Source organism: Erithacus rubecula (assembly GCF_903797595.1).
Source record: "Erithacus rubecula genome assembly, chromosome: 13".
NCBI lineage: Eukaryota > Metazoa > Chordata > Aves > Passeriformes > Muscicapidae > Erithacus > Erithacus rubecula.
Genome location: NC_136665.1, coordinates 3,547,850 through 3,575,806, shown reverse-complemented (window position 1 = coordinate 3,575,806; position 27,957 = coordinate 3,547,850). Strand labels below are relative to the sequence as shown.

Sequence of the window (27,957 nt, the reverse complement as noted above, 5' to 3'; positions counted from 1 at the left end):
TGCAGGGTGCTTATTCATCTTGATTAGGTGGAAAACCAGGAATTACTTAAGAAGTCAGACTGGGCAGGGGATGTAGGTATTAAATTCTGTAGCTCTTTTAGACAAAATGTGTGTCTTGGCTTTTCTTAAACCTTTTCCATAAGCCAGCAGCCTGTTAATGAGGTCAAATACAACAGATATGTGTTTGCTCACTTTATTCAAACAAACAAAGCAGAAAACCTTGTAAAACCCCACATAACCACAATAAAAAAATAAAAGACTAGAAATGGTTTTGAGAATAACACCCCTTCTTCACTGCTACCAGTTATTTCTATTTTTGTCTTTTTATCAAGTAGTTGAAAGCTTTAAATTTAAAAATGGGGGTTATTTCAGCTAAGTAGATGCATGTAATCATTAAATTAGGAAAACACAGAACTGGGATGTTTGTTTAAGATGTTTCCTATTCTGATGGCTCATACTGTGACAGTTGAATAATTTTCTATTTCTGCATTGATTTCCCTCCTTCCCCTTCTATGAGAATGCTCTTAATCTGTCACTTGGTCTGTACCAATTTAAGCTGGTGTTCAGTTTCTAAAGATGATGTTCAGTGCTCTCCTTCTTCAGGGTTGGCTGAACTTCTGATCTCTGGAGTTTTTTTCCTCCCCTCTGAGTCATCAGTGAAACCACTGAACAGTGTCAGTGTCAGGATGGTCCTGCCAGGACACCACTGGGAATTTTCCTTTGCTCTGATACTGAATTAACAATAACTTTCCCTTGAAGTGGTGGTGTTCCACCAGTTCAAGTATTTGTGCCTCTTGGAATGATGAAGTGTCAGAACTCTCACTAACATTAAGACCTAAATTTGATCCGCTTGCTTGCTATCTAAGCTAGTAAGTCTGCCCCAAAGAATTTGGCTTTGTGTGGCTTGTTCTTGACAAACTCACATTGTGTGTTCTTGAGCACTTCACTCAGAACTCTCAATCACAATGAATCAGGTTGTTAGACCTGTCTCAGTGGCTTTAGGTCCATCAGTGCTTCAGTTCTCTTGGGAAATAAAGATACTCTGTTCCTTCTTGGTCTTTTGAAACCTGTTCAGTGTGTCTAAAAACTAAGCCTTCTATGAAAACCGTTTTATTTTCTTAAGTATTTTTAATACATTTGCTTTAGGCTTAAAAAAGAAGCAAGCTAGCCCATATATTAAATTTGTCAATCTGTTATCTTCTGCTTCCAAATTCTTCTTTTAATGCAATACTACAAATTTAACTTCAGTGTGACTGCAGTCATTCTATATCCAGGAATGCACAGAATGTTTTGGCCTTTTTTTGATGTGGTGTCTTCATCAGAAATGTGAAGAGCTTGCTCTTTAAGGCAATCATACACATTTCAGGTGTTGTATTTATGTCTAATTAATGGTATTTCTAACACCACCACCACTCACTCCCCCAAACTGATTATTTTTAAAATCTTACTTTTTTTAAACCTCTGCCTATCAGGCTATAAGGCTGCTAGCAAATCTCTTTGCAGAGCAGTACATTTTCCTTCTTTTGTATTAGACTCTTTTGTATATGGTCTCTTTTCAGGCTGGTTTCTTTTCTGTTTTTGATCATGCTCCAGTTTTTCTGTTATGTAATAATTAATTTTCTCAAATGTGAAATGTGAGACAATTAAAAGGTAGCTGGTAGTTGAATGGATCTGTGAAAAATTTAGATCTGTGAGTATCTAATTTATTAGAAATGAACTTCATCACTTCTGCTTTTAACTTTTTTCTTCCTTTAGCTCACTTTTGAATTCTCAAGCAGTCAGGCCCTTGAGGGAGAAATTGATGCAACTTAATCTATACCAGGCATCAGGCTGAGGTCAGGGAATGGTCTGATTGAAAATGTGCAGTGTCTGAAGTTCCCTGAGCTGCTTTGCACTCATCAGTTGGGTCTGGGTGTATTACCCCAATTTTGGCATCCAGTGGCTTCCTGTTTGATTTAGCAGTGGAAGATTTGATGTGATTGTTGAGCATTTCCCTCCCCTTGTGTTATATTTCAGTCCTTTGGCATAGTAAGCATTTCATTTCTTCACACAGTTTTCCCTTGTTGTCTCTTTTTGGATTCTAAAGAATCCAAACCAGATATTCCTGATCACCTGAGAGTCAAGGATTGCTGAAGTGATTTTAAATAAGTCTTACTACCATAACTTAGGTCACAAGAAGGCAGCATTGTATAAATTTTCAACCTGAAGTTCAGGACTTTGACAAACAAAGTATTTCAGATCCCAAAATGAAAATCAGGAATGTGATCCACAACCTTTACCTTTCTCTGACTTGGGTTAAATAAGAATATAACTACTTTTTTTTTTCCTTCTTTTTTAAAGCCAATTCTGGTGCTTCATGTTCTGTGTCTGAGCATTCCCACATCTGTCTGGTTGAGCCCTGGGATGCTTTTCTCTCATCTGATCCTGATTAAGCACCTCAAACATTCCTAAGGCTGTTTGTAATATAAAAACATATAAACCATCTGCAAAGCTGAGGCTTAAAATAGAAGTCTCCTCTGTTCCTGGAGGATATTGTGTGTGCTGAGCTGAGGAGTCATGCTCTTGAACTTGGCAGTAAATGCTGCTCCAGGTCCTTCCTGTGCAGTGAAACAGCTTTGAAGAGCCCCCCACTTTGAAGGAGTCAAGTGTTTTATGGTTTGACCATTGTTTGGAAGTTGTAGATCAAGGACAGAGCAGGGAGAGACCACAGCTGGGACACAGAGCCAGCCCATCTATCAGATTAAGTTATGTTTTAGCTGGATTTTCCCCCTGAAATTGGATGATTTAAGCACTTTCAGGAGAGTTCTGAGCTGCAGATCCCAAGCTAATCTCTGCCTTTGTCAGCTGCTGTCAGAAGGCTGCAGGAGCCAGACCTGCAGGCTCCATCTCTGCTGTGCATTTCTTGTCTGGCTCAGCTGGTTCCTCAGCCAGTCCTGTCTGTGGTGGATCATTCCCTGAGATGCCTGTGGAGAGTTTGGATACCCAGTTTTAGAATAAGGAATGAAGCATCTGAGCTTTGATAGGCTGCAATACCCTGTGTCACAATCTTCTGTACATAAAACTTCAGGTGTTTTGGATCATTTTTTAGTTCTCTTGGACATGCTGAGAATTAGGGCTTTGTTGTTATGAATATTGTGTTTTATCCAGAAGATTCTTTCCCAGCTTTACCATAAGGAGCTTGTCATTAATGCTTAATTCCTTTCTTAATTTACATTGAATGAAGTCCATCAGGTACAAGTTGTTGATTGCTAGCAGAGATACATGAAAAGACAGTGTTTGTTCTCCAAGTTATCACAGAGGTGGGAAGTAAACTCAAGGAAATTATTTTCATCTTTTGAAATCAAATTCTGTTAGGGAGATGAAGAAGCAAATAGGAAAAAAAAACCAGTTTTCAAGTTGTTAATTTATTTTTTTGTAAATCTTTCTCCTCAGGTTTCCTGGTATTGTTCTTAAAGGCAAGAAATACATACCACTCTTTGAGTATTTTATTCAGGTAAGATGAAACAGTTTGGTATTTGATACAGGATATAAAGACAAAAATAAAACCCATTCTGTGTATTCCTTGTTTATATTATAAAAAGATGATCTTAGGTTCTAATAACAAACTGGAGGTTGGATTAAAATACCTTAAAATCCTAGTGAAAGTTTGAAAAAACAGTGCTGACTTTTTTCTCTAATTTTTTCCTTTAAGTTTTAAATATACTCAGAGTAAACATGGGATAATAGGAGTTTGATTTCAGATTGCAGAGAAACTTCAATACATATTAACAAACACATATTAACAAATATTCTTTAATTTTCTCATCTGGTGAGTGTTGTCTTCCTCCTAAGTCCAGAAGTTTTGTCTTCACAAGGGAATGACTGACTTTGGATAACAATCACAGACATGTCATGTTTCCCACTGAAGAGTTAAAAGCCTTTCCTAAAAACCTACTGATGTATCAGATTTATCTGGATGCAGCTTTTAAGCACTGCATTAGGTCTGGCATCATAGATGATAAGAGAATATGTAGCAATAGGAGAGTGCATAGAGAATTTTACCATTTAAAAAAAAAAAAGTGATTAAAAACTGATTACATTTTTCAAAGAGGAGAGGTGCAGCACTGCTGGCCAGGAGCTGTGAACTCCTGTAAGGGAATTGGTGATTTGTGACACTTTCTGTTCTGAAAGATGTGCAGGAGTCAGCAAAGGTGGGAAAACCTCTGTAGGGAACAAAGTCTAATATTTCTAGAGGAAAGTCAAACACAGCTGAATCTGGAAAATTGGACTGTGCATCTGAGGTTTGGAATGGATAAATTTTGTGAGTCCTTCTGTACTTGTAAGGAGCAGATGGGGGCATCTACAATCTTTTATTTAGAATGGAGATCTTATCTCAAAATATCTCTCTTCAGAACAAGCCAAACCTAATATTTTGTAACATATTTGGTTCATCTGTGACTGCAGTAATTTATTTTTACTAGTTTTGTTTTAAGGAATAGTAAATAATCCTTTATTTTTTCATGATCTGTTTACTGAATACAGTGACAATTGTCATATCTTTTTTAGCAATTTTTTCTGGATTTTCTCTTCCTTGGTATTTACCATGCTCTCATTCTCTGGAGGCAATAAAAATATGTGACTATCAAAGCAAACTTTTTTTAAATTCAAAGGTACAGGGGACATACAAAAATGCAGGGAAACTTCAGTACCTGTCCTGGTTGTGTCCTCAAGTTCAGGAGTGTATTGATTTGCAATCTCTTAAGCACAGAACTGTGTGAAGATGTGACTTGAAGGGTAATTGACTTGGAGGCCTTGTGGAGAGGTGTGAGATCTAATCACACCTGACACTCTTTAAATGAAGTACACAGCTGCCTGGGCTATGGGAAGTCATTAAGGCATGTTAGGGATGTCACATTTTACTGTGTCACTGATTTTTGATGCAGTTCTTTCCTCTTTTGTGTGACTGGTGGCTCTGCCAGGTTCTGATCAACTGTTTTGCTGTATGTGTGTAAATACATATCTACATAAACCCATGTTTTTGTGTTGCAGTGCAGAGAAAATGGTGCCTTTACTGTGCTGGTGGATGGTTATGTGAAGGAGGAGGAAGGCACAGGAGTTGTCCATCAGGCTCCCTATTTTGGTGCTGTAAGTGTGAACTAAACATCTGTAATATTCATTTTTTGTGTCCCTTGCTTTGGTTTGTGCTGTGATGTGTGAGCTGAACTCACCACTGTATTTTTTGTGTGCCATTGATCTCAGCTTTTCTCAGAGTCTGAAGTTAGAGCTTTGAGAAGTGCTCATCTGTGGCACTGGCAGTGAAAACTGGCTTTGCTAAGTGATAATTTTGGTTGGGAACAGCAGTTCTGCTCAGCACACTGCCCCTCTTCAGTGTTTCAATTTCATTACTCACTGGGCTTTTAGAGGATGAGAAAATGCTTTCACTGTTTTGTCCTGAGACTTTATCCCCTGGTGTGAAAGGATTTTGTTGCACTCCATTCTTTTTTTTTTTTCTGTCTTTATTGTCCCTTCCCTCAGTCTGTTCTTTTTTAAGGCGAAGAGGAATAATTTGTCATGGATTTAATCATTCCAGTTTTTAGACACTTGAATTAAATGCACTAGTTTAGGCTCATTGTCCTTGTTGTAGAGTGTCCTGTCTTCAGCCATTATCCAAAGATGCCCTCAAAAAACTTGCAGTGCCTAGCAATTAGCAATCCCTGGACCATGAGCTCTGTCATAATTTCCAGAGCAACTTGGCATTAGCAACAGGCCTCTTTGTATTCATCTGAAATAGCCCATCCTCTTCCATCCTTTTTGCCCTGCATTTTTCTGAAGGGTACATCCATTGTGGTGGTGCTTCCCTTGTCAGGATGATGGTTGATGTGAAAAGATGTTCCAGCTTAATATAGCTCTGAATAAAGAAAGTTGGAGTGGGCTGTGTTAGCAGTTAATAAAGAAAATGGTGGTGGCTGGTCAAGTGTCCTCAAGAGGATAAATCCTGTCACACTTGTGCTCCTCAGACTCTCCCCTGGAGCTGAATCTTGGATGTTCCAGAGGGATGAGAGTTTGTTTAGAGTCAGGAGTTCTTGCTGTGGGAGATGGAGGGAAGGGAAGGAAGAGGCTGCCAGCAGGAAAGGAGCTCTGGAAGAAGTTTGCTTTCCCTTGGCTGCTCTGAGGGTGGTTTGTGTATTTGCACAGTCCAGTTACATTTGTTGGAAAGAGCTTATTGGAAAGGTTGACTGGCCTCTTAGAGCAAGGATTATCTGCCCTCTTTTATTTGATTTTTTTAATAAGCCCATTGAGTTTTGTAAACACAGAGGAAAAAATATTTTTCTCTCTCCTGGGAAATCAGCAATTACTTGTAAAATATTTTTTTTAGGAAAAAACCTTAGAGTAACAGTTAAATGTTTCACGAAGAAAAAAATTAAATAAAACATTGTGTGAGGGAAAAGTGCACAGGCATCACAAACAAAACCTTGCAGTCATCAGCTTAAGACAGGTTTGGGTAGATCACTTTTGGTACAGGGGCCTGAGTCAGTGGGTTCTGCTGCCTTCAGAAGGAAAGTGCACAGTGTATGTTGCACCTAATGCTGCTACCTTGTTTTTGGGGTGTATGTAATTCAGTTTTGACAGCCCCCAGATTATTTCTGTCAGAAAAGCTCACAGAGGTCCTGGTATAAGTTCAGGATTTCATTATTATGCAGTAGCTGTGTGTGGAGTACTGTTGGTGTTGCATGTTGGCCTTTAGACAGGCTGAGATGAAAGAAGGGAGATGGTTCATGGTGGCAGACAGGATTCTCTTCCTGGTTAATCATCTTCTCTGCACCTTCCTGTTGAGTTGAAGGTGAATAGAAAAGGAATAATTAGACCAGGATGGTCAGAGAAGAAGAAATAGAGCACAGTCCTTCACAACATGCCTTGAGTCTTTGTTCCTTCCCATTAATGTGATGGGAATTTATTTATATTTATTTGATAAATAAAGTTTTAAAGTTTTATTTATTTATTTAAAATCAGGCTTACTGATACATGTTCTGTATTGCTGATACCTCAGCAATCTATCCTTCTCCAAAAAAACTGAAAGTAAAAATTCACCTTCATTTAGTTCCAGGTGTAGTTTCATTGTCTTGTGTGATGCCTTTGCCAAATACAAGCTGCCACACCATATCAGAGCACTCTATTATTTCAGTTCAAAAGATATCAAAATTAAAGCTCACAGAACAAGACAAACCTGTATTAAAAATGCTGTAAACTCATTGTGCCTCCAGATTAACATGACACTAAAATTCAGCTGCTCAGGCATTTCATCATATGCAGATGTACCTGCAGTCAACTTAAAAAGCTTTAGTAGCACCTGAATTTGCATACTGCAGAGTTTTAATTTGCAATACTTCTAGTGCCTGCTCAGACTGTGACACACAGGTTTCATAGACCTGTTACTGATGCACTTTTTCTTCAGTACCTGACACTTTTGGCAGAAGTGATGTTGGTTTTTGCTAAGAGGTGCTGAAGGTGAATATTTGACTTCATGTTTCTCTTGTTTTGTTAGAATTTCACATAAAAAAAGCTTTTGATTTCTCACAAAAGAGCTGCTTAACAGTTTCTACATATTAATTTTGTGTATTACATGTTCTGTGTGTTGTCTTTTGAGGGATTTTGAGGGACAGGAGTGGCCCTGAAACTCCTAACCTGGAAAAAACTGATGTTGGTCTTAGCTTTTATTAAAGCTTAGCACTTGTGGATTCCTGGTATGTGCCTGAATATATTCTTGCTTCATTAAATCGAATGGCAGCTCAGTCTGGAGAGGTTCCATTCATGTTCAAGGTGTTCAGGAGCAGGGAGTGACTGCAGAAAGGCAGAGCAGCTGAGCCCTTTGTGTGCCCTTGGCTGCAGCAGTGCTCAAGTGGAGCTGAAGCACCTCTTGAGCCAGGTGCAAGGTTTGCTGTGCTGCCTTAGCAGGCTGGAGTGTGCCAGCTTTCCAGCCTGTGCTGGCTGCTGCTTCAAAGCCTTTAACAGCTCACTGCCAAATCAGGGCTGACATCAGCTCTGTCATCTGTTCTAGAGCCCTCAGCAGTAACAGCTGAGCAAAGGCCAGCAGAGAAGGGGCTTATCTCAGTCATGTCTTGGCTGCAGGAGCTGGGTGACCCAGTGCAGAGAGTAATGGTGTGATGGGCAGGGAATGAGGCTGTGCCCTGCTGGGAGTGCTGGAGCTGCAGGGATTTGTTCTTTCTGTCTGTAAAGCTTTGGTTCATGAAGCAGCCAGCTTGCCTGTCTGGGGATGAGTTTCATCCTTGTAAAATATAGCAGGTCTAGCTTGGGGGAGCTGGGAGCCACAGGGATAGTGGGGACAGCTGAAGGGACAGGATGAGGACACAATGGACATGGCAGTCCTGCTCTGGCACTCCAGAGCTGGCTCACCTGGCTTTGTTAGGGCTGGGGAAGAGGATTCAGGGAGCACTGGCCTGTGAAATGTGTATTTAGACACTGGCTCTGGTGGGGTGTTCTTGGTCAGGCTGAGAGGGGGCTTTAGAGCTAGCTGCTGTGCATCCTGTAAGGCATTGCTGTAACTGGATAAGATACAGATTTGCTGTGACTTCAGACTTTAAGGTAAAATCTGAACTTTTTCTGTCCCCCTGCTAATTTTGTTCTAATCTTTTCCCTGATTCCATTATTGTTCAGCCATGTTCAGGAAAGTCTGAAGCAACTCTTTTTTTTTCCTTCTTATTGCTACAGGAAATTAAAAATTTAAGTGGAGACTGGCCAGGGAAAAAAACCTGTGATGTTGTCCATGTGTGGTTCTTGGTCAGTAGCATTGCCCATGGCCAAAAAAGTATAGAGAAATACAGGTTTAAAGGCTTTGCATCAGAAAATGGGACTTCTATGTGAAATCCCAGAATTAGATTGATTAAAACAACCTGCTTTCTGAAAAATGGTGTGTTGGCTGGGGAGCTGGGCAGATGCAGGCTCTGGCTGGGACAGGAGCAGGATGGAGTGGTTGGCAATTCTTTTGCCCTGCAATGGTTGCCTGAAGCTGTTCACTGCTTGAGAGTGCATGAGAGTATGTGTGTTTTTAGACACATAAAATACATGTGTGTATTTGCATTGATGTGCACAGAAAAACATACACATATGTCCTGTACTAGGTAGGAGTCTGAAGAAATCATAATTTTCTGCATGAATAAAACTACTATCCTATAAAGCAGGACTTTCTCATAAGTATTTGGGATTAGTGAAGGCTGAGTATTTTGCTATTCTTGTCCAGTCATCACATTTTCTGTTTAATATTTAATTTCTGTTTCAAGGGATGGATATTTTACCCAGTATTTTGTATTCTTACAGCTTGGTGCTTGTCTCTTTTGCAGGATGATTACAGAGTCTGCATGGATTTTAATGTCATTCAGAAGGACTCTGTGCCTGTGTGTCCTGTTGATGCATCAGGCTGCTTCACAGCAGAAGTGACTGACTTTGCTGGGCAGTATGTGAAGGTCAGTGGGCCTAGAGACAGTAAATTACTTCTTTATTCAAGATACATTTTTACATTTGATAGAAGCTTTCTTTTCTTTCCCTATGTGGGCTTATTTTTAATGTGTGACTGGTATCTGGATAAATTGAAATGTATTTTAACATTTGCAACAAGGTTAGAATTGTTTATTCAGGAGCTGAGAAAAAAGTTGAAATGCAGGTAATGTTGTTTATCTGTAGTGGGAGGGCAGCTGAGTATCTTGTTTGCAGCTACTCCAGAGAGATTCTCACTCTGTGCTTCTTCCTGACACAGATGTCATGTCCAGAGTCTCCTGGCAAATGTGCAGGGCATCCCTCACCTCTGGATGACTCTGAATTCCCAGGTGCCATCATGAAGTTTCTCCCAGCCAGTTAATGTAATGTGACCTGCTAGAAGGGAGAAATCCATTCAAAGTCACTTCTCCCACTTGTGGGCTGTGTTGCAGAATTTATTTGCCAGTAGATGCAAGAGAATCTCTGGAAAAATGAACCCACAAGAACTCCACATTGCTCCAGATACAAATCCCTAGCAGGGAGTGCCTCTTAAATTCCAAGTCCTGAGAAAACAAATTGCTTTTAGCCCTGCTGCTACAGTTTGATAGCAAAGCATGTTCCTGTAAACAAATGCAATACAAGATTTTAAAGTCTTCTTCAGTTAAGTTGAGGATTCAATCAGCTTTCTTTCCTTCCTGCTGTATGCATTAAGGCAAATAAGATGACACTGGAGGCTCAATGTTTAGATTCTTGCTGGTAGAAATTTGAATTTAAGGCTCATGGAAAATTTCCTTATGGTACTGAATTTTTCATTCCTAGATATTTATATATTTTTGCCTTAATGGTGTATTGACACTTGTATGTTCAGTAGATTGTCTTAAATTATCAATACACAGCTTTCACTTCCAGCTTAGCATGTAAATCCCAGTTAGTGAGGTATTGTGAAATATGCTTCAAATTCTGAAATTTAGCTCCCACTTTAGAGGAATGTCTTATCAGGAAGTTTAAATGTTAGGTAAAAATCACTATGTGATTTTCTGTCACAAAATTAGAAGACTCAATCTTTAGGTTGTAAAATGATGTGGTTTCTGGCTTGGTGCTTCAGAAAATTTGAAAATTTTACACAAAATTGTGTGTATGGGGAAAGACAGTTAAAGGTAAAAAAGGACTGATCCTTTAATTTATAAATTTTAATTTATCCAGATAGCAGAGACAATTGAAAACACTGTAAATAAACAGGGCTTGGAGAGCAAATAACTTCACAAATTTAGTGTTTTACAGTGCCCCTGCAGAAAATGTATAAACTTGATTGAAAATTTCTGTGTGTGAGTGTAAATTCTGGGTTATGCTTTTTTTTTTTTTTTTTAATTAATTAGAGTATCTGAGACAAATCCTGTAGTAGCTTACTGAGTGCAATGTGTATAAATGTGTGTTCCAAGGAAAATGTGTGTTTTTAGGATGCAGATAAACACATCATCAAGTGTCTGAAGGAGAAGGGCAGGCTGATCCACAGCACCACCTTCCAGCACAGCTACCCCTTCTGCTGGAGGTAAGCACAGACCTGGAACAGTGGGGGTGTTTGCACCACTTCATTAGTGGTTTGTCTTCAGTCTCTTCTGTCTTCACTCAGAGCCAGGATTAAAAAAATGCACAAAGGAAATGGATTTTCATGTGTTTGGGCTTGGTTGTTTATTAAATCTTATCAAAAGCACAGAGTGTTCAGCAGCATTTCCATCTACCTGCTAGAAGTGAGCAAAATAGAGATTGAATCCAGCTGCTACAAGGTCTCTTAAAGCCAAACACCCCAATAGAGAATGAACACCTATATTATTTATACTTTTAACCCAATAACTAAATTCCCATGACCCTCAGTGTGGCACTGACTGACCAACCAGAAACTACAACCTGGAACCATGAAGAAGGAAGATGAGACACCACCCAAAATGCTCCAGCTTGTCCCATACCTTTTACTGTATTATGAAAACCTCAAATTTAAAACCCTTCCCCATGTGAAATCACACACTTCCATTTAACTACACACCCATGATTTTAACTGCATCACTCAAATTTGAAGCTTTCTCCAAAGGCTCAGGTCAAAAGCAGTGTCATCCAGGGGTCAGTGCCTGATGGCACAGAAAGCTCAAAACCCAGGATTGTGGGATCCAGTACAGACCTGCACCTGACTTTCAGTTCAGCTTTGTCACAGAGAAGTTCTTCAGGTTTCTCCCATATTTTCCCCTCCCTTGCTTAATTTTCCTGACAAAACTAGAAGTAACATAAACCGAGATTATGAATTTAGGAGAGCTCCAGCTTTGGTTTAGTCATCAAAGAATTTTTTTTTTTTTTTTTTGCCATAAAACTGATGAATTTGGGTGTAGTGCTGAAATTTAGTCTCTATTTATGATTTTAAATGTGTGTTTTTGTAGTTTGTGTTGCTCATTTCTTGGTGTAGAACTCATGTAAAAAAGTTTTTTTTTTAAGCAGCTGATGCTGGGAAAGGATTTTTTTATACCTTTTGAATTGTATCAAAATAAGGATATCACAGAAGATCTTTAGATGTTTGTGTTAAAACTTCATATGTTTTGAATAAAATGGCTAAAATATAGTTCTTTTAAACCTTGTAAGATGACATTTCTTTGAAAGAGGTGTGTGGAAACATCCCTTGGTGGATATCTCTGGGTGAGGTCTCCATATGGAATTGTCCATGGGCCTCCAGTTTCAGTGAACAGACAAATATTAGTTCTGTGAATACAGGCTAGACAGCTTTAATCTAGAAATGAAGCTTGTTTTTATTAGTGTCCTCCCTGGTTTGAAATTTCCACAATTGCTGTTGTAAAAAATCACCAAACAAAAAAATAAAAATTGCTGTTGTAAAAAAATCACCAAATTATCAAATTTAAAAATAAAGAATCTTCATTAATCTTTTACTAGAGTATCAAATTCTTATTGTGAGTGCAGACACACTTAAAATAAAATATCCAATTTAATTATCTGAAATGGCTTGAAGATTTTAAGTCCTATCTGATGTACACAGCACCTGTACTGAAATAACTGTGATAAAAGCTCATCTCTCTGTCTGGCTCTGATTCTGCCAGGTGAAGTGTTCTAGCAGGGTACATTTATCTTTAATTTACAGCAAAAATAACCTTTGCTTGCTCTTGAACAGCAGGATTGGTTTGTTTCTAGCAGCTGCCTAGAGGAAGAAAGGGAATTGCTCTTCCAAGTGTTACATCCTTGATGATTTGGGACAGTTTTTGAAAAATGGCAGCCCCAAAATCAAACACTCATGTTTTTCTTGTGTAGCACCTCAAATATCCAGTCATGGCCTGAGACACAGCAGGGATGCAGAAGTGCTGATTCTGTAGAAGATCCTTAATCCTGCCACTCTGTTGACATTTTTGTTGATTGATGATAAGTTGCAGGCAGCACCTAGCAGCAAATTATCCAGTGGGAAGAACTGAACAATGGATTCTACTTGAAAAGCTCATTTCACTGCCATCACAAATCAAACCATAATTGGAATATGCTAAAAGTAGAAGAGTAGTTCTTAACTTTGAACATAGTTATAAGTTACTTTGATTAATGTAGGAAAACTTTGAAATCAGACTCTTCTTTATGTGCTACAGCTTTTCCCTGAAACCAAGCAGTTGTTGAATCCTTGGAATATTGAGAAATTTGCCTTCTCTTTTTTTTTTTAACATTCCTTGGGAACAGTGTTGGGAAGCTCTTCCACTGGCACATGTGGAGCTTTGACTTTTCCAACCCAATGAAGGCAAAGCCAAGAAGCATCTTTATAGCAGAGGCTCAGTTATTGATCATTTGGTTCTTAAATTAGAGGAAAATGGAATAAGATTACAATTAATATGATTTAATTCTTCTGATAAGGGTCTGATTCTTGTCTGTAAGGGGAGCAAAACTGTGGGACAGAGAAGAATGGTTAGGCAGGAGCTTTGTAAGCATCAGATTTTGATTTAAAGTCTATCTGGGTGGTTTTCCCTGAAAACAAAACCCAGCAATGGGTATTTCTCAATTAATTCTACAGTACTTTAGCATCAGTCCACCCCATAAAATTTTTAATTTACATCATAATCTGCAGTAGTTGGTGGATTTCAAATGTGATTTTGCTGTGGATATAAGTGAAATGAATTAAACTTTGGCTGTTTGTAGTGCTGACTGCACATGGGAGATAACAGCAGTTTCTCAGGATCTTTGTTGATGATTTTTTGTGTATTGTCAAGTTCTAAACCAAGGTGGCTTCAACAGAAGTAGTATTTTAAGAAACATGTTGTGGGGTGGATTGATGCTAAAGGAGAATGAGCTTCTTGCCTCAGTGTTATTGCTCCTCTGTGCCCATAGACAGATCCTGTCCCCTGGGGCTCCCCACCCTCTTCATAATGGAATAATGGGATGGATGTGAGGGATTAGAAATGTCTGAGCTCCTCACAGTGACCTGTGCCACTGTTGGATCCCAGGTTCCTGTAGAAGGATGTGCTGCCTGAACAGTTATTCAAGCCTTTAAGCAGTTTTTATGGAACAAATAAATCAGAGACTGGGTTGGGACACTGCAGTCAGATGCTTGGAGATACTGATTTAACCAAGTAATTTAGGAAATTGCTCAATCTGTGCTCTCACCAATTGTGTTTCCATTTCTAAGCAATTCCAAGTTGTGAAATTGCTCTCCTCCTGTATGGATTTTCTTTTATTGCTTATTGAAGTAAGGAATATGTTAAGATATATTTAAAACTTCTTTTATATGCTTATCTGTATTTCTTGCTTTCCCTCTCATTCTGGAGTGGAACTTTCTTCTGGTTAACTCTGGCTGCTGTTACTTCTTTATGATTTGTGATTATTATTTTAAATGCAAGTAGTAAAAACACAGCATAATGTTCCTTGGCTTTTCAGGCTCATATACACATAAAAAATGGTGCAGAATGAGCTCATGTGGAAGACTGAAATATGACTCATTTCAATAGTTACTGGAGTTCATAGTGTTGTACTATGTAGGAGCACAAATTTCAAATTCAAGTATCATTTGAACATTCTCAGGATTGCTCTTGCTATACAAATTCCTTGAATTACTGGGTTTGAAGGCTGTAAAACTTTTTTTCAGGACTGGATTTCAAAATAGTAGCTCATATGAGTGTAACAGTTGATGTAATTTAACAAACCAAACAGACCCCAACCTTTAACTGTGATAGTATTTCAGCAGCAGTGAAAGTCTGTGGAAAGGGGACTGTCATGTGCAAAAATAAATATTAAAGAACACTTTATAAATAATGTAGTGTTTAAAAATGTTTTTGTTTGTTTTATTCCCTTCCCTGCACAGGTCAGATACTCCACTGATCTACAAAGCTGTGCCCAGCTGGTTTGTCAGGGTGGAGCACATGGTGGAGAAGCTGCTGGAGAATAATGCCCAGTGCTACTGGTAATGTCTCCTGCAGAAATCTGTTTTATTCCTTTCCTGGAGGTGGGGGTATAGGGGATGTGTGCTGGGACTCTCCAAAGCTATTCACTGTTCCTATGCTCACTCTGCTTCTTATTTCCATTCTTTTTCAGCCAGTGCTACTGGGAACAGTTCTAAACAGTGTTTTATCCCAGTTTTATCAAGAATGAATGTTTCCTAGTAATTTACAGGGAAATGATCATTTAAAGTGCCCTCCAATCATATTATGCAAACCTTAACAATTCAGTATGAGAAGAAACTACAGAGGAGAATTATCCTGCAGAAGCAAGGATGTGCTTCCCAAGAGGCTCCACCTGAGACAGGAGTAGAGGCAGCTTAGTGCTGTGTGTATATTGTCCAAATCAAACTAATTTTAGACAACTTATGGGTTTTTCATTAATTATTACAGATTGATTACTTCATCATAGGTGCATTTGAAAAAAAAATCCACACCCACTCTCCCCACAAGCACCCAAAAAAAGCTCAACCCAGCTGCCCTAATTGTTGTAGGTAAACTCAGTTACACAGGTTTAAAGAAAAAATATTCCATTAATGCCAAAAATGAAATCTTGTCATTATATAGGGAATGTGAAACATACTTGTGTGAAATTTGTGTAGAAAACAGCAGATGAGCTTTAGATAACAACTTAAATGTATTATTAAGTGCACTAAAAAGGAACTGTTGGTGCTGGTGGCCTTTTAAGGAGTCAGTCCTGGGTTTGTGGTGTGTTAGTTAACAAAAGGACTTTATCTTCTGCACTTCCATAAGCTGCATTTTTATTTCCCTTCCTCTCATCAATCACTTGTGCCTGGGAGGCTGAGACCTCCCAGTGAGTGAGGAGAACTTGGAGATTTACAACCTCATTCAGGCTTTCCATGTGAGGGCTGCAGGGAGAGCTGGGACTCCACCTCTCTCCCACCACAGCTGCCTCTTGTAAAGGAGGTGACTCAACCTTCAGTGAGCAATTACAGCTTGTGCTGTCATTTTTTCATGGACAGTAGCTGGCAATTAAATTCTCCATGAGGAGCTTTTGCATAACTGCTTATAACATGGTGTAGGCACTGTAAATCCTGGGATCTGTGGGAAAAGTCAGGGATCCAGAATAGAACCTGCCCAGAAATGCAGCCTGGCTTTGCCAAGCAGCACATGCCCAGTCTGCCTGTGTCAGGAGAGTTTAGGGATTAGTAAGTGTTGCTTTCTGTTTTCCATAGCAGAACATGCTGTGATCCTCCTTTGGGGCAAAAATAAGCTGGAGAGGGGGTGAAAGTGTTTGTTCTTAGCTTTAATTAGCTGCCTCAAGATGCTTTCACTGTTGGGATGACAGTAGACCTGCATACTTAATTTTTCACATGAACAGAAGAAGAAATGCAATGATCCTGGTAAGGAAGTGCTTGAATGGATGGGGTTTGCTGTTCCAGCAGCAGAGCTTCAGGAAGAAGCTGCTAAGTGACCTCCATTCATCCAGGAGACACTAATTAGTAAGAATTCTTGATCAGTTTGAAGCCTGCCTCATGCACATATTTGGGTTTTCAGTAGTGCTTTTTGTAAGTGCTGAGTAATGTGGATACAAGTGGAAGCAGATTTTGGAGCTGCTCTTGGAAAGGTTGGGTGAGAAGAGCAGGCAATGACATCACTTGGCAATTTTCAAATTACAGGAACCATTTGTCCTTTAGGCAATTCCTGAGTCTAAACACAAATCCATAATTGAACATAAAACTGATTTCTCAGGATTTCTCTTAAAACCCTGTGCTCTTAGGCTTTGTGGGAAGCTTTTTTTGCAGGGCATATAGCTACAAGTAGAGATGTAAGATCACAGAATTAATAATTTCCAGTATGACATTTCATAGTTATTTCAGTACTGGGTAATCCTGAAGTTGGCTTTTAGAATTCAGCTTTCATAAACAATAAGGGAATATTTTTGAGGTTTTCTTCCTGTGTTCTCCATTGATGCTAGTTTTGTTTGGACTGTAGCTTCTGAAGTAGCCATTGAGACTGCTGGCCTTCTGCTGTATTCATTTACTTAAATTTTGGGAACTCCATCCTTCCCAAAACCTACTTTTTCTGCTTTTGGAGGGACTTGATATCTGAAAGTGTCACAGAAATAATATGTAGCTTTTTAAAAATTTATTTTTGGACTCTCTAGGGCTTCAGCATGTCCTGAAAATGAGAAAATTTGGGATAAATGCTTTTCAGACTATATTAACCTTTACAAAATGGGTTTGACTGCACTGCTTTTTTTATTCCTATAAATGACTGATAGCTATATTGTCCCTTAAGAATAGCTGCCCTCTTGATAGATATCCTTTCTGATGAAATAGATTAAACATACTTGGACAAACTTTGCAACCTGATTGCATTTCTAATTAGTTTTTTAGTGAATTACCCAACTTATAAGGCCACAGTCATTCAAAATTTATTAAAACCAGCAACTCTATATTCATTTTTCAAAATGGATTTAACTATCACTTCCAATAATGGTTACATGAGTAATGTGCCAGCATTTTTGTAAAGCCAGAAGCCAGAAAACCCTCTCTGCTCTGTCACATCCTTATTTCAGTCAGACTGGGAATTAACTTGTGTTGGATGCTGATGAAAATGCACATTTGGAACAGTGTTTAGGGGGCTGCCTTTGATTGAAGTTCCCTTACTGAATGTTCTTTACTGAGATTATTTAAAAGAAAATTTAAATTTAAAAGGTTATTTGCTGTTTGGCATTCAGGCACCCACTGCTGCTGTACTAGAGATGAAGAGGGACAGATTTGGCTGCCATAAAATTCAGGCTTGTCAGAGCTTGGCTTTCTATTCTCTTGATAAGGAGAGTTGGATGCAGCACCAAGGTGCTGTCTGGATTTCAGCCTTAATTGTTGTCACCATCATTTTCTCCAATGGTTTGTTGAAAGAGCATTTTTTATGTACCACAGACTAAACCAGGCCACTTTAGAGTATAATTACAATATAGGACTAATGCCTGTCATCAATGTTCAAAGTTGGTGTAAATTGAAAATTTATGTTATTGTAAGCAATAAATCCATACAGTTTATAATGGATGAGCTACCATAGTTTGGAATTTTCTTCTGGCAGTGGATGTTATATTTCTATTCTTGCAGACTGATAGAAAAGACTCAGTATTTAAATAGCAGCTTTGAACTTTCTTTTTTCATTTTTTTTCAACCTCTCTCACTTAAAGTTCTCCTTCAATAACTCTTGAAACATTCACCTGGAAGTGTTGCCAAGTTTCTCTTGTTGAAGACATTGTGCAGTCCTGACGTTTGCCTAAGATGTGCAGCACTTGGAGTAGTGGAAAAATGAGCATCAGTGGAAAGAAAGCAGTGATGGGAGGCAGTCAGGGACTTCAAAGAAACCAAACCTTTTGTTCTGGCATCTTCTCACCACTGAAGAATTCAGGTGGTGTAATAAAGAGCTTGATGTATGGTTGAAAGTATTATTTTCCTGAGTTCCATCACTTAAGCTGTTTGTTCTCACTGGAAATGCCACCCACAACACATTTCTGTGAGTGAAGTTGAAGTGTGAGTTTTGCAGCTCCTGTGTGAGCCCAGGTGTCTTCTTCTGTGTCAGTCAGCACATCAAGCTTTGGAGAAGTTTTTGATCCTGGTCACTTTAAAGTGTGACCACAGAAGTGTCTCCCACCTGTGGAAAGGTGAGATGTGGTCAGGAATGATCTGTTTGTGTCAGAAACCCCAAAGCTCTGCAGGGGATGGGCTGTGGAGCCCATCCACAAGAGAAAGCAAATGTTTTTTTCACTGAACTTGTCATTTCTGCTCAGGTGAGGAATCTGAGTCTATAGCAGAGCAACAGAATTGTAAACCATATCAGAATTTTTAGAGCAGTAGGAGAAAATCAATTTTTTTCCTTCTTTTGCTGTTTATTTTGAGAAAGTTCCACAGGACGTTTTGTTAATATTAATACATTTCATCTGAACAGTTTTAAATGCATGGTGTTTGTAGATGTTTTTTCATTTTTTTCTTTTCTTTAGTATTACCATGCAGTTGTAACTCTTCTTTTTGAGTCATCAGTCACACTTTTCTTGCTGGGGAATCATGAATACAGATGAGATCCTCCCTCTAGTAGCAATTGTGATGTGTACAGCAACGTGGAGTCACTAGATGGCAACATTTCCCGAGGAAAAATCCAAATTAGTGGCATTGCCTACAGCAGGAGGTGGAAAAAATTGCTGCAGGGTTAGCCTTGTGTTTGTCTAATTCAGAGAAGGTTTTATTACTGTCTGTTATCAGACATGGTTGAGGATTAGAAGTGAATTTGGGGGCTTATTCACTGCATTTTGATGGCTTGTGTTCTGTGCTGTAATTTTGCTGTTTCCTCTCTGAGCCTGTAGTGCAGATTGCTGATGATGCAGAGGTACCTTTTCAGCCCCACTGGAGGGTCACCAAAAGCTTATTTTTTTACTTCAAGGAAAAGCTCATTAAATAAACCCCCCAAATGCCAGTTCACTAAGCAACTCCAGCACGATTTTTTGGGCAGCTGATAAATCTGTGACATGATCAGTGTGTTGAATGTCTGCCACTGTCACAGGAATGCAAATGTATTGATGGATGTGGAAATGGATCCTGAGTGCTGATGCCCTACAGAAGTACTTTGTGCCAGCAAATGTTAGAATATTCCCAAGGAAACTGTGCAGAGAGAAGAAAAGTAGGAGCTTCCCTTCTGCTGGCTTGTGCTGCAGGGGTTGTTGATAAGATCAGGAGTTGTAGCAGCAATTAGCAGGGTGCCTGGGTCCTGGAAGGGAGCTGGAGCAGGGTTTGCAGTGGGATGTGTGCCAGGATGGGAGGTCAGGAGCAGCAGTGACGGGGATGCTCTGCAGCACTGCAGTCACCACAACGTGGGGGTTGCCATGGGAACCAGGAGAAAAGAGGGAAGGGAAGCACTGGGAGATCAGGATGATTGAAAGCACGGTTCATTTGGGCCCTGGAAGCTGCACCATGAGCAGGAAATTCAGGGGTGGAGGTAGCCCAGCCCGGGGTGGGGTGAGTGGGGCTGCACCATCCCTGCAGCTCTCCCAGGCTCAGCAGCACAGGCTGCTGCAGTGCAAATCCTGCCTGGCACACACTGACCTTTCCTCCCTTCCCCTTTCCTCCCATGTTTAATTAGGTCCATGATATAGATTGGCACTAATTAAAGTGTCAAAAGGGCATGAATAGTTGCTTATTTTATCTCTTTGAATTAAAAACCATTAAAAATCAATTTGAGGGCATGTTGAAGGAGGCTTGTTATTAGAGTAAATTAACATAATGGAATGTAAGCCTTTGTCTTCTAAGGGTTGGTTAATGTTTAAAAAGAAAACCAAATTCTACACCTAAAATAAAACCCCTAGTTGGTATGCTAGGAATTTAAATAAATCTGTACATAGATGACATAGAATTACTACTTCATCACCTTTGGTGTTGCTGGTAGAACTCAGCTATCTTCTGGAAGAGAAACTTTCTCCTTTCCAGACTTAAAACTGATTGCTGATTTCAGGTGGCACTAAAAAAGTTACAGCTTGCCAAAGGACAGGACAGATCTGGGACCATCCTCTCAGAACCAAAGCTGTATTAGAGTTCTTAATCTGCTCTTAGGTCCTCTAATTCCCACTACTTAAGGTAGTATTTTGTTTATCAACTTTGTAATCTTAACTCCTTTAATTAGCAATTATGAAGTAAATCTTACCCAATACATAAAGGTGCTGTGGTTTTACAGAGAATATAATGAATAAAATCAGCTGGCGAGAAGAACAATGAAGAGTGAGAAAGGATTATTACAATCTTTATGTAAAATCTGCAACAGCTTTTGATGTTGAGCTGGTGATAAAACACAAGGCTTGTGCAGGGGCAGTGCTTTATTTTGGTGCTGTTTGTGTTTACAGAAAGGAGGGATGGTGCTGCTTTGAGACAGCTCCTGCATCCCATGACTGGGGCATGGTGAGCCAGCTCTGAGCACATCTGAGCTCAGTTCAGTATTTGCAATTGTGTTACAAGCACAAGAAATATGCTTCAAAATATATCTACAGGAAAGGAACAGATGTCTTCATCCTTTTAATAAGTTTCCTTCTGGATTATGTATAATTTAGAATATTTTTTATTTGCATGCTGTATTTTTCCTCTGGAGACAAGAGTCAGAAAGTAAATTTATTTATTTTAATTGGTTCTGTTCCTTGAGTATTTATTGGTGCTGAGAACCTACTGGCTCAGCCCAGGGTAGTTTGCTGTCAGCAGATGCAGCCCTGCTCTGGGATTGAAAGGGTCCATAATTGCTGTTTTCAAATCCATACCCACATTGCTGCTGTGACTTGGGTACTGAGTGGTGCATACACTGAGAAGGCAAAGAAGATGGTTCCTGTTGTAATAAGTTAATAAATGCTGCTAAAAGACTGGGTTTTGCTTTGCTCTTCATGGGTTTTTTTGGCTTGTCAAATGCAATTTTTATTTGAGTAGCTACCAGGAAAGGATGTGGGAGTTGACTGTGCAGAGAACTTAGCAATGCATGAATTAAGCAAAACCCCACAACTGCTTCAAAACCAGGAACAAACAGTCAAAAATGGACATGGAAATTTGCAGCAAATGAATAATTTTCATTATCTCTAAATTGTATGAGAGGGTTTTGATGTTAGGGAAGTAAGACAGACATGAGCATTCAAACAGGTTAGAACTGATGCACTTGGATTCAAAATCTTCCTAATTTATGATTTAGCAAAACATTATTTATTCCTTTGTGTTGTGGAGTTCAGTTCCCTGAGCTTTCCAAATGCTGCAGTGTGCATCTTGAAGTTTATTTAGTGCCCTGTCCTGGGTGCCAAGAGGAGAATTTGCAATTGTCCCACATGGTTCCACACCCATGAATCAAGAGCTGCCTGACCTGCTGAGGCAGCAGTCTCCTTAACCTTGCTAAATGTCAGAGAAAGAAGTATGAAATCCTATCTGTGTCATTTTGCAGAGAAATTTGAAGGTCAAACAAATTGTAGGCCAGTTGGGAAATATAAAAATCTGTTTCTCACAGCTCAGTTTGAGGAGCTGCAAGCACGGGAGAGATGTGGCTGCTTTGATTTTTCACTTGCAGCCTGATGGAACTGTTGGGTGCTGGGGTTGATTTTCTCTGGGGTATGAAGGTGTCCAGTGCCAGTCCAGGGGGCTGTGAACAGGCAGAATTGGGCACCTTCTGCTCACACCCAACTGCACACCCAGTGGTCACCAGCAGGAACCTGAGACTTGTGCTTTCAGGCTGCAGGGGGTTTGTGATGGATGTGGGGTTAAACATGAAAAACACGTGCACTGGCATATGGGAGAGGGCTTTTCATATATATATCTTCCAGATGCTTTGTGTAGATGGAAGAGTGAAAAATGCTTCCTCAACTAATACATGCCTGTGGCAAGATGGTGTCTTTATGAAAATTTGACAGGAAAAATATACCAAGAAAATATCTAAGAGTAGGATTAAAAGAATCTGAAAAACTGGAAGAACACTAACCTGGAATTGGTGTAAATAAAGATCAGGTATTAGTCACAGCATCATTCATAATACTCTTTTTTTTTTTTCCCTGCCTGATCAACCATCTCAGTAGAAGGTGCCTCTGATTTTATTTTTTCCCCTGTGATATGTAGAGAAGTGTTAAACTGAGATATCTGGAGCTAAATCTAGTGACAATAAATAAAAGAATGGGCTCCAGCCTTGAAGGACTGTGCCTGGCATGGCTGTTCCTGCTGCAGTTCCCTCTTCCAGCTTGATCCCAGCTGGAGGCTGTGTCTGCCCTTGGGCAGCATCTCTGCAGTGCCAAAACCCAGCTGCTGTAAGTGACACTTCTTTGAGTGATGGGCTGAGAATGTGGCAGATACAGCTCTTTTTAATTGATTTGATGGCTGTGCCAGTGTCATCCCTGCCTTGCACCTCTGAAGAGCCACAGAGCACCGTTGCAAATGTGGTTCATAGGAGAGATGGTTTGTGTTTCATGTTCCACTGAAAACTGGCAGCAGGGTCAGGCAATTTTACCAGAAGAGGTAAATTATATGCTTTCATAGCTCAGAAGAAGAGATCACACCACATACATTTTTGTGGTTAATGTCCACTTTGGGGATAAAATTAATTTTTCATGCGTGTTTTGAGGAGGCAGAGTTGAAACTCTTAGCATTTTAATGTCATTGGGGGATTGTCTCAGCCTCTAGCTATGTTAAATGGGACTAATAATTTCAGCTAATCAGTGTCTAACAACTTCTGAAAAATGGAAACTAGTTTAGGAGTGATGTAAAGAGAAGTTTTCCACATTAGTGGAATGTTGGGCAAATGCTAATGAACTTTGTACAGTTTCCACTTGTGTTTGGAGAGAGGGTCTCCTAAGGTCAGCACAGAAAGCTCATCGTAATGAGTCCCACGCTGAACCAATTTGGGAAAGCCTGTATATGTTTCTAGATTTCAAAGCAGGGCTACAGATGTCATGTGAAACATGAGTCACTGAGTTTGTTTAAAATTTTTTTATATTAGATTTTTGTTCGAGAAGTGTTACAGAAGACAAGTTTGCAGCTGAAAGTAACTCCAGAAATAGCAAGGGAAGCTGTGGAACTTCAGGCTGATATTTAGTGAGGCTTTTAAGGGTAGTTTTTATCCACTTGAGACAACATTGGCATCAAGAAGCCTTTAGATCTCCACATGGCTTCATCGTGGGTAAAACTTTTAAAAGAGTGTGGCTTTTTATTTTCATCAAGAGTTCGGGGTTTTTTTTCATTCACACTTATTTCATAAATCTCCTGCTGCTGGGCCAAATCCTAGCTCAATGTGTCATGTGAATCCATTCCTTTAATTTTTCCTCTAAAGGTTACTCTTGGGACTGATCTGTGATTAAAAATCTTCTCCAAAAAGAAATACTTGACAAGAGGACCAAGGGCTTCAGAAAGAAAAGGTGGAAAGACCCCGTGTGCTTTGTAGTTTGTCTGCCCCCCTTTGGAAACTTTGACTCTCCTAATCCAGCTCAGACTTTTGGAAGGGCTTTTTTAGTTAGACTGGGAAAACAAACCCAGCAAAACCTGCCATGGGCTGCTCAAAGCTCAGTTCCAGAGCTACTTTATTGTAGTGAGCTGCTCATTCACAGCTTCTGTGTGTCTGACACTGTCTTAAAGGTTGTTCTTTTTGTGAGTTTCATTTCAATTTGGTCTTTTTAAATGCACCTTTAGGCATGAAGGGAGCATACTGTTGACCTGAAACCCATTGCTTTCCTTCATCTGCACATAATCATTGAATAAATACTTAATTGTTTGTTTACATCCTGGGAGAAAATGGTTCTAATGCTTCTAATCAAACCACCAGGCCACTTAGTTCAGCCAGGAACCTTGCAGGGCATCAGTTCTGGCATTAACCTTTGAGCTCTGAGACACTTCATACAATGAAAATTTGTCTTTAACATCCCTGAGTGCCCATTAGTGCTCACAGTGAGGTTTTAGCAGGCATTGATAGGGTTCTGTGGTTGGGGGGGGTGTGTTTTCTTTCTTAATTGGGTAATTCAGAGTGAGGTGATAAATAGCTTGGAAAGGATGTTTTATATGATCAACCTGAGTAATGTTCATGTACCTGGATGCTCACACATAATCCAGGGTGTCTTTTATTGCTATTGCTCCAGGCTTTTCAATCTTGGGAGTTTCAGTCAACCCCAAAATCAGTGGCTGTTCTGTTTCCTGTATGTAATTTAAGCAGTGGTGTTGTGATCACTCTTAGCTATAATCCTCCACTGTTGCACTGTCTGAGGGCTTTGGCCATTGTTTCATCCCCAGTGAATCCATTTCATGTTGCACATGTTTTCCTGGGTTACTTTCTAGTAAAATAACATGGTGTTTTTCACTTCTGCAGCTTACCTGGGGATGATTAGAAGGCAGTGTTGTGTTTTTGGCAGCACCCCCATAGGCCTTGCCAGTGCTGTAACACAAATGTGCTCCAAGGCAATCAGTGCTGAAATGAACTGGAGGATAAAATCAAGTATAACCAATTCTTACCAGCTTTCTTCTAGGTGGAATGTAGTGATATGTAACAGTGGTGGGAGTTTGCACCACTTAATTAGTGGTTTGTCTCAGTCTCTTCTGCCTTCACTCAGAGCCAGGATTAACAAAACACGATGGAAATGGATTTTCTCGTGTTTGGGCTTGGTTGTTTATTAAATCTTATCAAAAGCACAGAGTGTTCAGCAGCACTTCCAGCTACCTGCTAGAAGCAAGGAAAATGGAGATGAATCCAGTTAGCTACAAGGTCTATTAAAGCTAAATAGAGAATGAACACCTATATTATTTATACTTTTAACCCAATAACTAAATTCCCATGACCCTCAGTGTGACACTGAGTGACCAACCTGAAACCAATGAAGAAGGAAGATGAGACACCACCCAAAATCCTCCATCTTGTCCCATACCTTGTACTGTATTATAAAACCCCCAGGTTGGTGGGATGCAGTCATGGTTGTGTTTTTGTCCCAGGGTTCCAGATTTCGTGGGGGAGAAGCGCTTTGGGAACTGGCTGAAGGACGCTCGGGACTGGGCCATCTCTCGGAACCGCTACTGGGGCACCCCCATCCCGCTCTGGGTCAGCCACGACTTGGAGGAGGTGAGGGAGGCTCAAAACCCTGGCTGCCATTGCTTGCTGCTTTGCCTGTATCTTTGGCTGCTGCAGCCTGAAGTCCTATTTACATGTTTTAACAGCATATTTGTGTAACCCATCTATATGTGTATAATAGGTGATGGATCTCTGCATATTTATTTTTGTGTGCCTGTACAGGCTTTCTTTGCTTTTCCTTGAGAACTGCAATTTTTCTTGGTTTTTACATTAAAATTAATCTTGTCTTTCCCAGAAGAATTTGCAGTGATGGCAAATCTAAAGGAAATAATAAATGCAGTGAGAAAATGGCAAGGAGGAGTTTATTTTTTTTTTTTGTAACTCCTTTAAGTCTGCTTTTGAAATTCTGGTGGTTGGTTACTTCAAGCCAAATGAGTTGCTGAAGGCATAAAAGCAAGTCCACCACAGCAGCACGGTGAAGAAATATTTGCAGTGCCACAAATGTGAATATAGCAGACTGGAAGACTACAAATCTAGTGGAATGATGAAAATGTATAATGGTGGTGCTAAAAAAGAGCTTTGTCAAGTTGTTAGGTACCCTGCATTGGTAGCATAATGCAGAGGGCATGAGTGAACACTTGACAAAATTTTGTTGGTTTTAAAAAACTTTCTGAAGGTAAAGTGGGTTTAGGGTTTTTTTGTGATGTTTTCCTTCTTTACTTTTTTTTTTTTTTTTTTTTTTTTTTTTGCATTGTGTTAATTCCATTAGACATGCATGGAAGTAGGAAATGGTAATCAGTGTCAGGATGTCCAGGGAAGATAAACAATGATGGCAGCATCCCCAGCCTGTATTTTTTCTCTCTCTTGATTTGAGAAAGTTTTACTCTTAGACCTGAAAGACCTCGAGTAGGAAAACATCTGCTAGAGAAATATTCTATGATCTTGAACTTGCCATTGCTTAGATGTGCACCATAAAGCACTTTTTATTTCTTCTTCACTGGGAATCTTGGTAGGAAGGGGAGTACTGGGAGAGGGAGGGAGCTACTCCTGCAATTGGGATTTAAGTATCTAAGAAAGCCTTGGAATTTGGATTGTATTTGTGCTGTGAGTGTGTTTGTAAATTACTGACAAACCAAGTGCTTCTCTCTCTCATGTAACAGTTAAAGTTTAGTTTGAAGACTACACATTCATCCAACATTTCTGAGTCCCTTGTTTGATATAACAATTTTTTTTAGGTAATAAAAAAGCTTTCAGTGTTGTGCCTGGGTATTTCATTCTACAGCTGAAAAAGATTGTGTAAAGGTTTCATTACTTCCACTCCTTGCCTCTAATAATATTTCATTTTCTGTCCAGTCTCCCCATATCTGTATTCCTGTGTGTACCAATATTTTTTTTGCTTTTCTAGGTTTGATTTGTTAGTTTTTAATAACAAAATGATGTCTAACTTGGAAGATTGACCTTTTCTTTGAAAGGAGCTGCAAATATTCCTAAGGGCTCAGTGTTCTGAATAATGACAGAAATACCAACAGGTCTATTACTTCTATCCATAGATGTTACACATTTCTGTTTGCTCCAGAGTCTGAATATTGTGCTTTAATAGCTCAGTACAGCTTCTGAACTGAGCTAAATTTCAAGTTAGGGTGTTGTTTTTTGTTTTTTGTTTTTTTTTTTAATTTCACTCTTTTTGTGTGTGTGAGATACGGCTTGAAAAACAAATAGTGCTGGAACTGATGTGGAACTTAAAGCTTAGGTGACATCTGCTCTCCCAGTAATGATATTCCCTCAGAATTGCTTGACTCCAGTGTTACTGCAGCCTGGTGCCATGTGGGATTGCAGAGCAGCCTCTTCATGGCTTGCTCTCAGAAGAACACTTTGTTGCACACAATTATGCTTTGCATATTAAATCCTGGAGAAGTAATAACAGTTTCTTATTTAATATACAGTGAGGTGAATTAATTGGTATTAAAGTGAATTTTATTACAGATCAATAACTGGTTTTGCACAGTTTTATTTTAGTTTTCTTTTAGCCTAATTATCAGGTAGAGACACATAATGGAAGTTAAATTTTGAAGCTTGTGTTTATTGCCACATTTTTGCAGACAGTTTATCATTTTAAGCTTTCAAATTCCAACATTTTCCTCAGTGGAGGAACACATCTCATTTGGATTAGATAATAAAATTTTTTATTATAACACCCAAGTTGGTAAAGCAGATATGGGCTCATTTTGCAGGGCTTGCATACAAATGACAGTGTTCACTGTTCAGTGATGCTGTGGAAATTCCCTGGTTATTTCCTGGCTTGTCACTCCTGGTAACCCTGCCCTGGGCTGGGTCCCTCAGTCCTGCCCAGCAGAACAAAAGGGCTCTGGCTCTGCCCTCCTGAGGGTGAGGGAGCCTCTCCAGGTGCATTTCTGGGCTGCTTTGAGGCTGCATTAAAGCCACTTCTGGCTGATTGTAGCAGTCATTTCTTCTCCTTTTTAATATTCATGAGATGCTTTCTGTTCTTGCT

The 27,957-nt window shown here is 39.5% G+C and overlaps 1 protein-coding gene across 1 annotated transcript in view; it reads left to right on the top strand.

Moving 5' to 3' along the window:
* The window catches only part of IARS1 (isoleucyl-tRNA synthetase 1), a 94,004-nt gene that overhangs the window by 20,064 nt on the left and 45,983 nt on the right, over window positions 1-27,957 (top strand). The window contains exons 10-15 of the mRNA XM_079317486.1: window positions 3,433-3,493; window positions 5,029-5,124; window positions 9,336-9,458; window positions 10,926-11,017; window positions 14,795-14,893; window positions 25,373-25,499. Coding sequence (XP_079173612.1) covers window positions 3,433-3,493; window positions 5,029-5,124; window positions 9,336-9,458; window positions 10,926-11,017; window positions 14,795-14,893; window positions 25,373-25,499 — 598 coding nt within the window. The remainder of the gene's footprint in view (window positions 1-3,432; window positions 3,494-5,028; window positions 5,125-9,335; window positions 9,459-10,925; window positions 11,018-14,794; window positions 14,894-25,372; window positions 25,500-27,957) is intronic.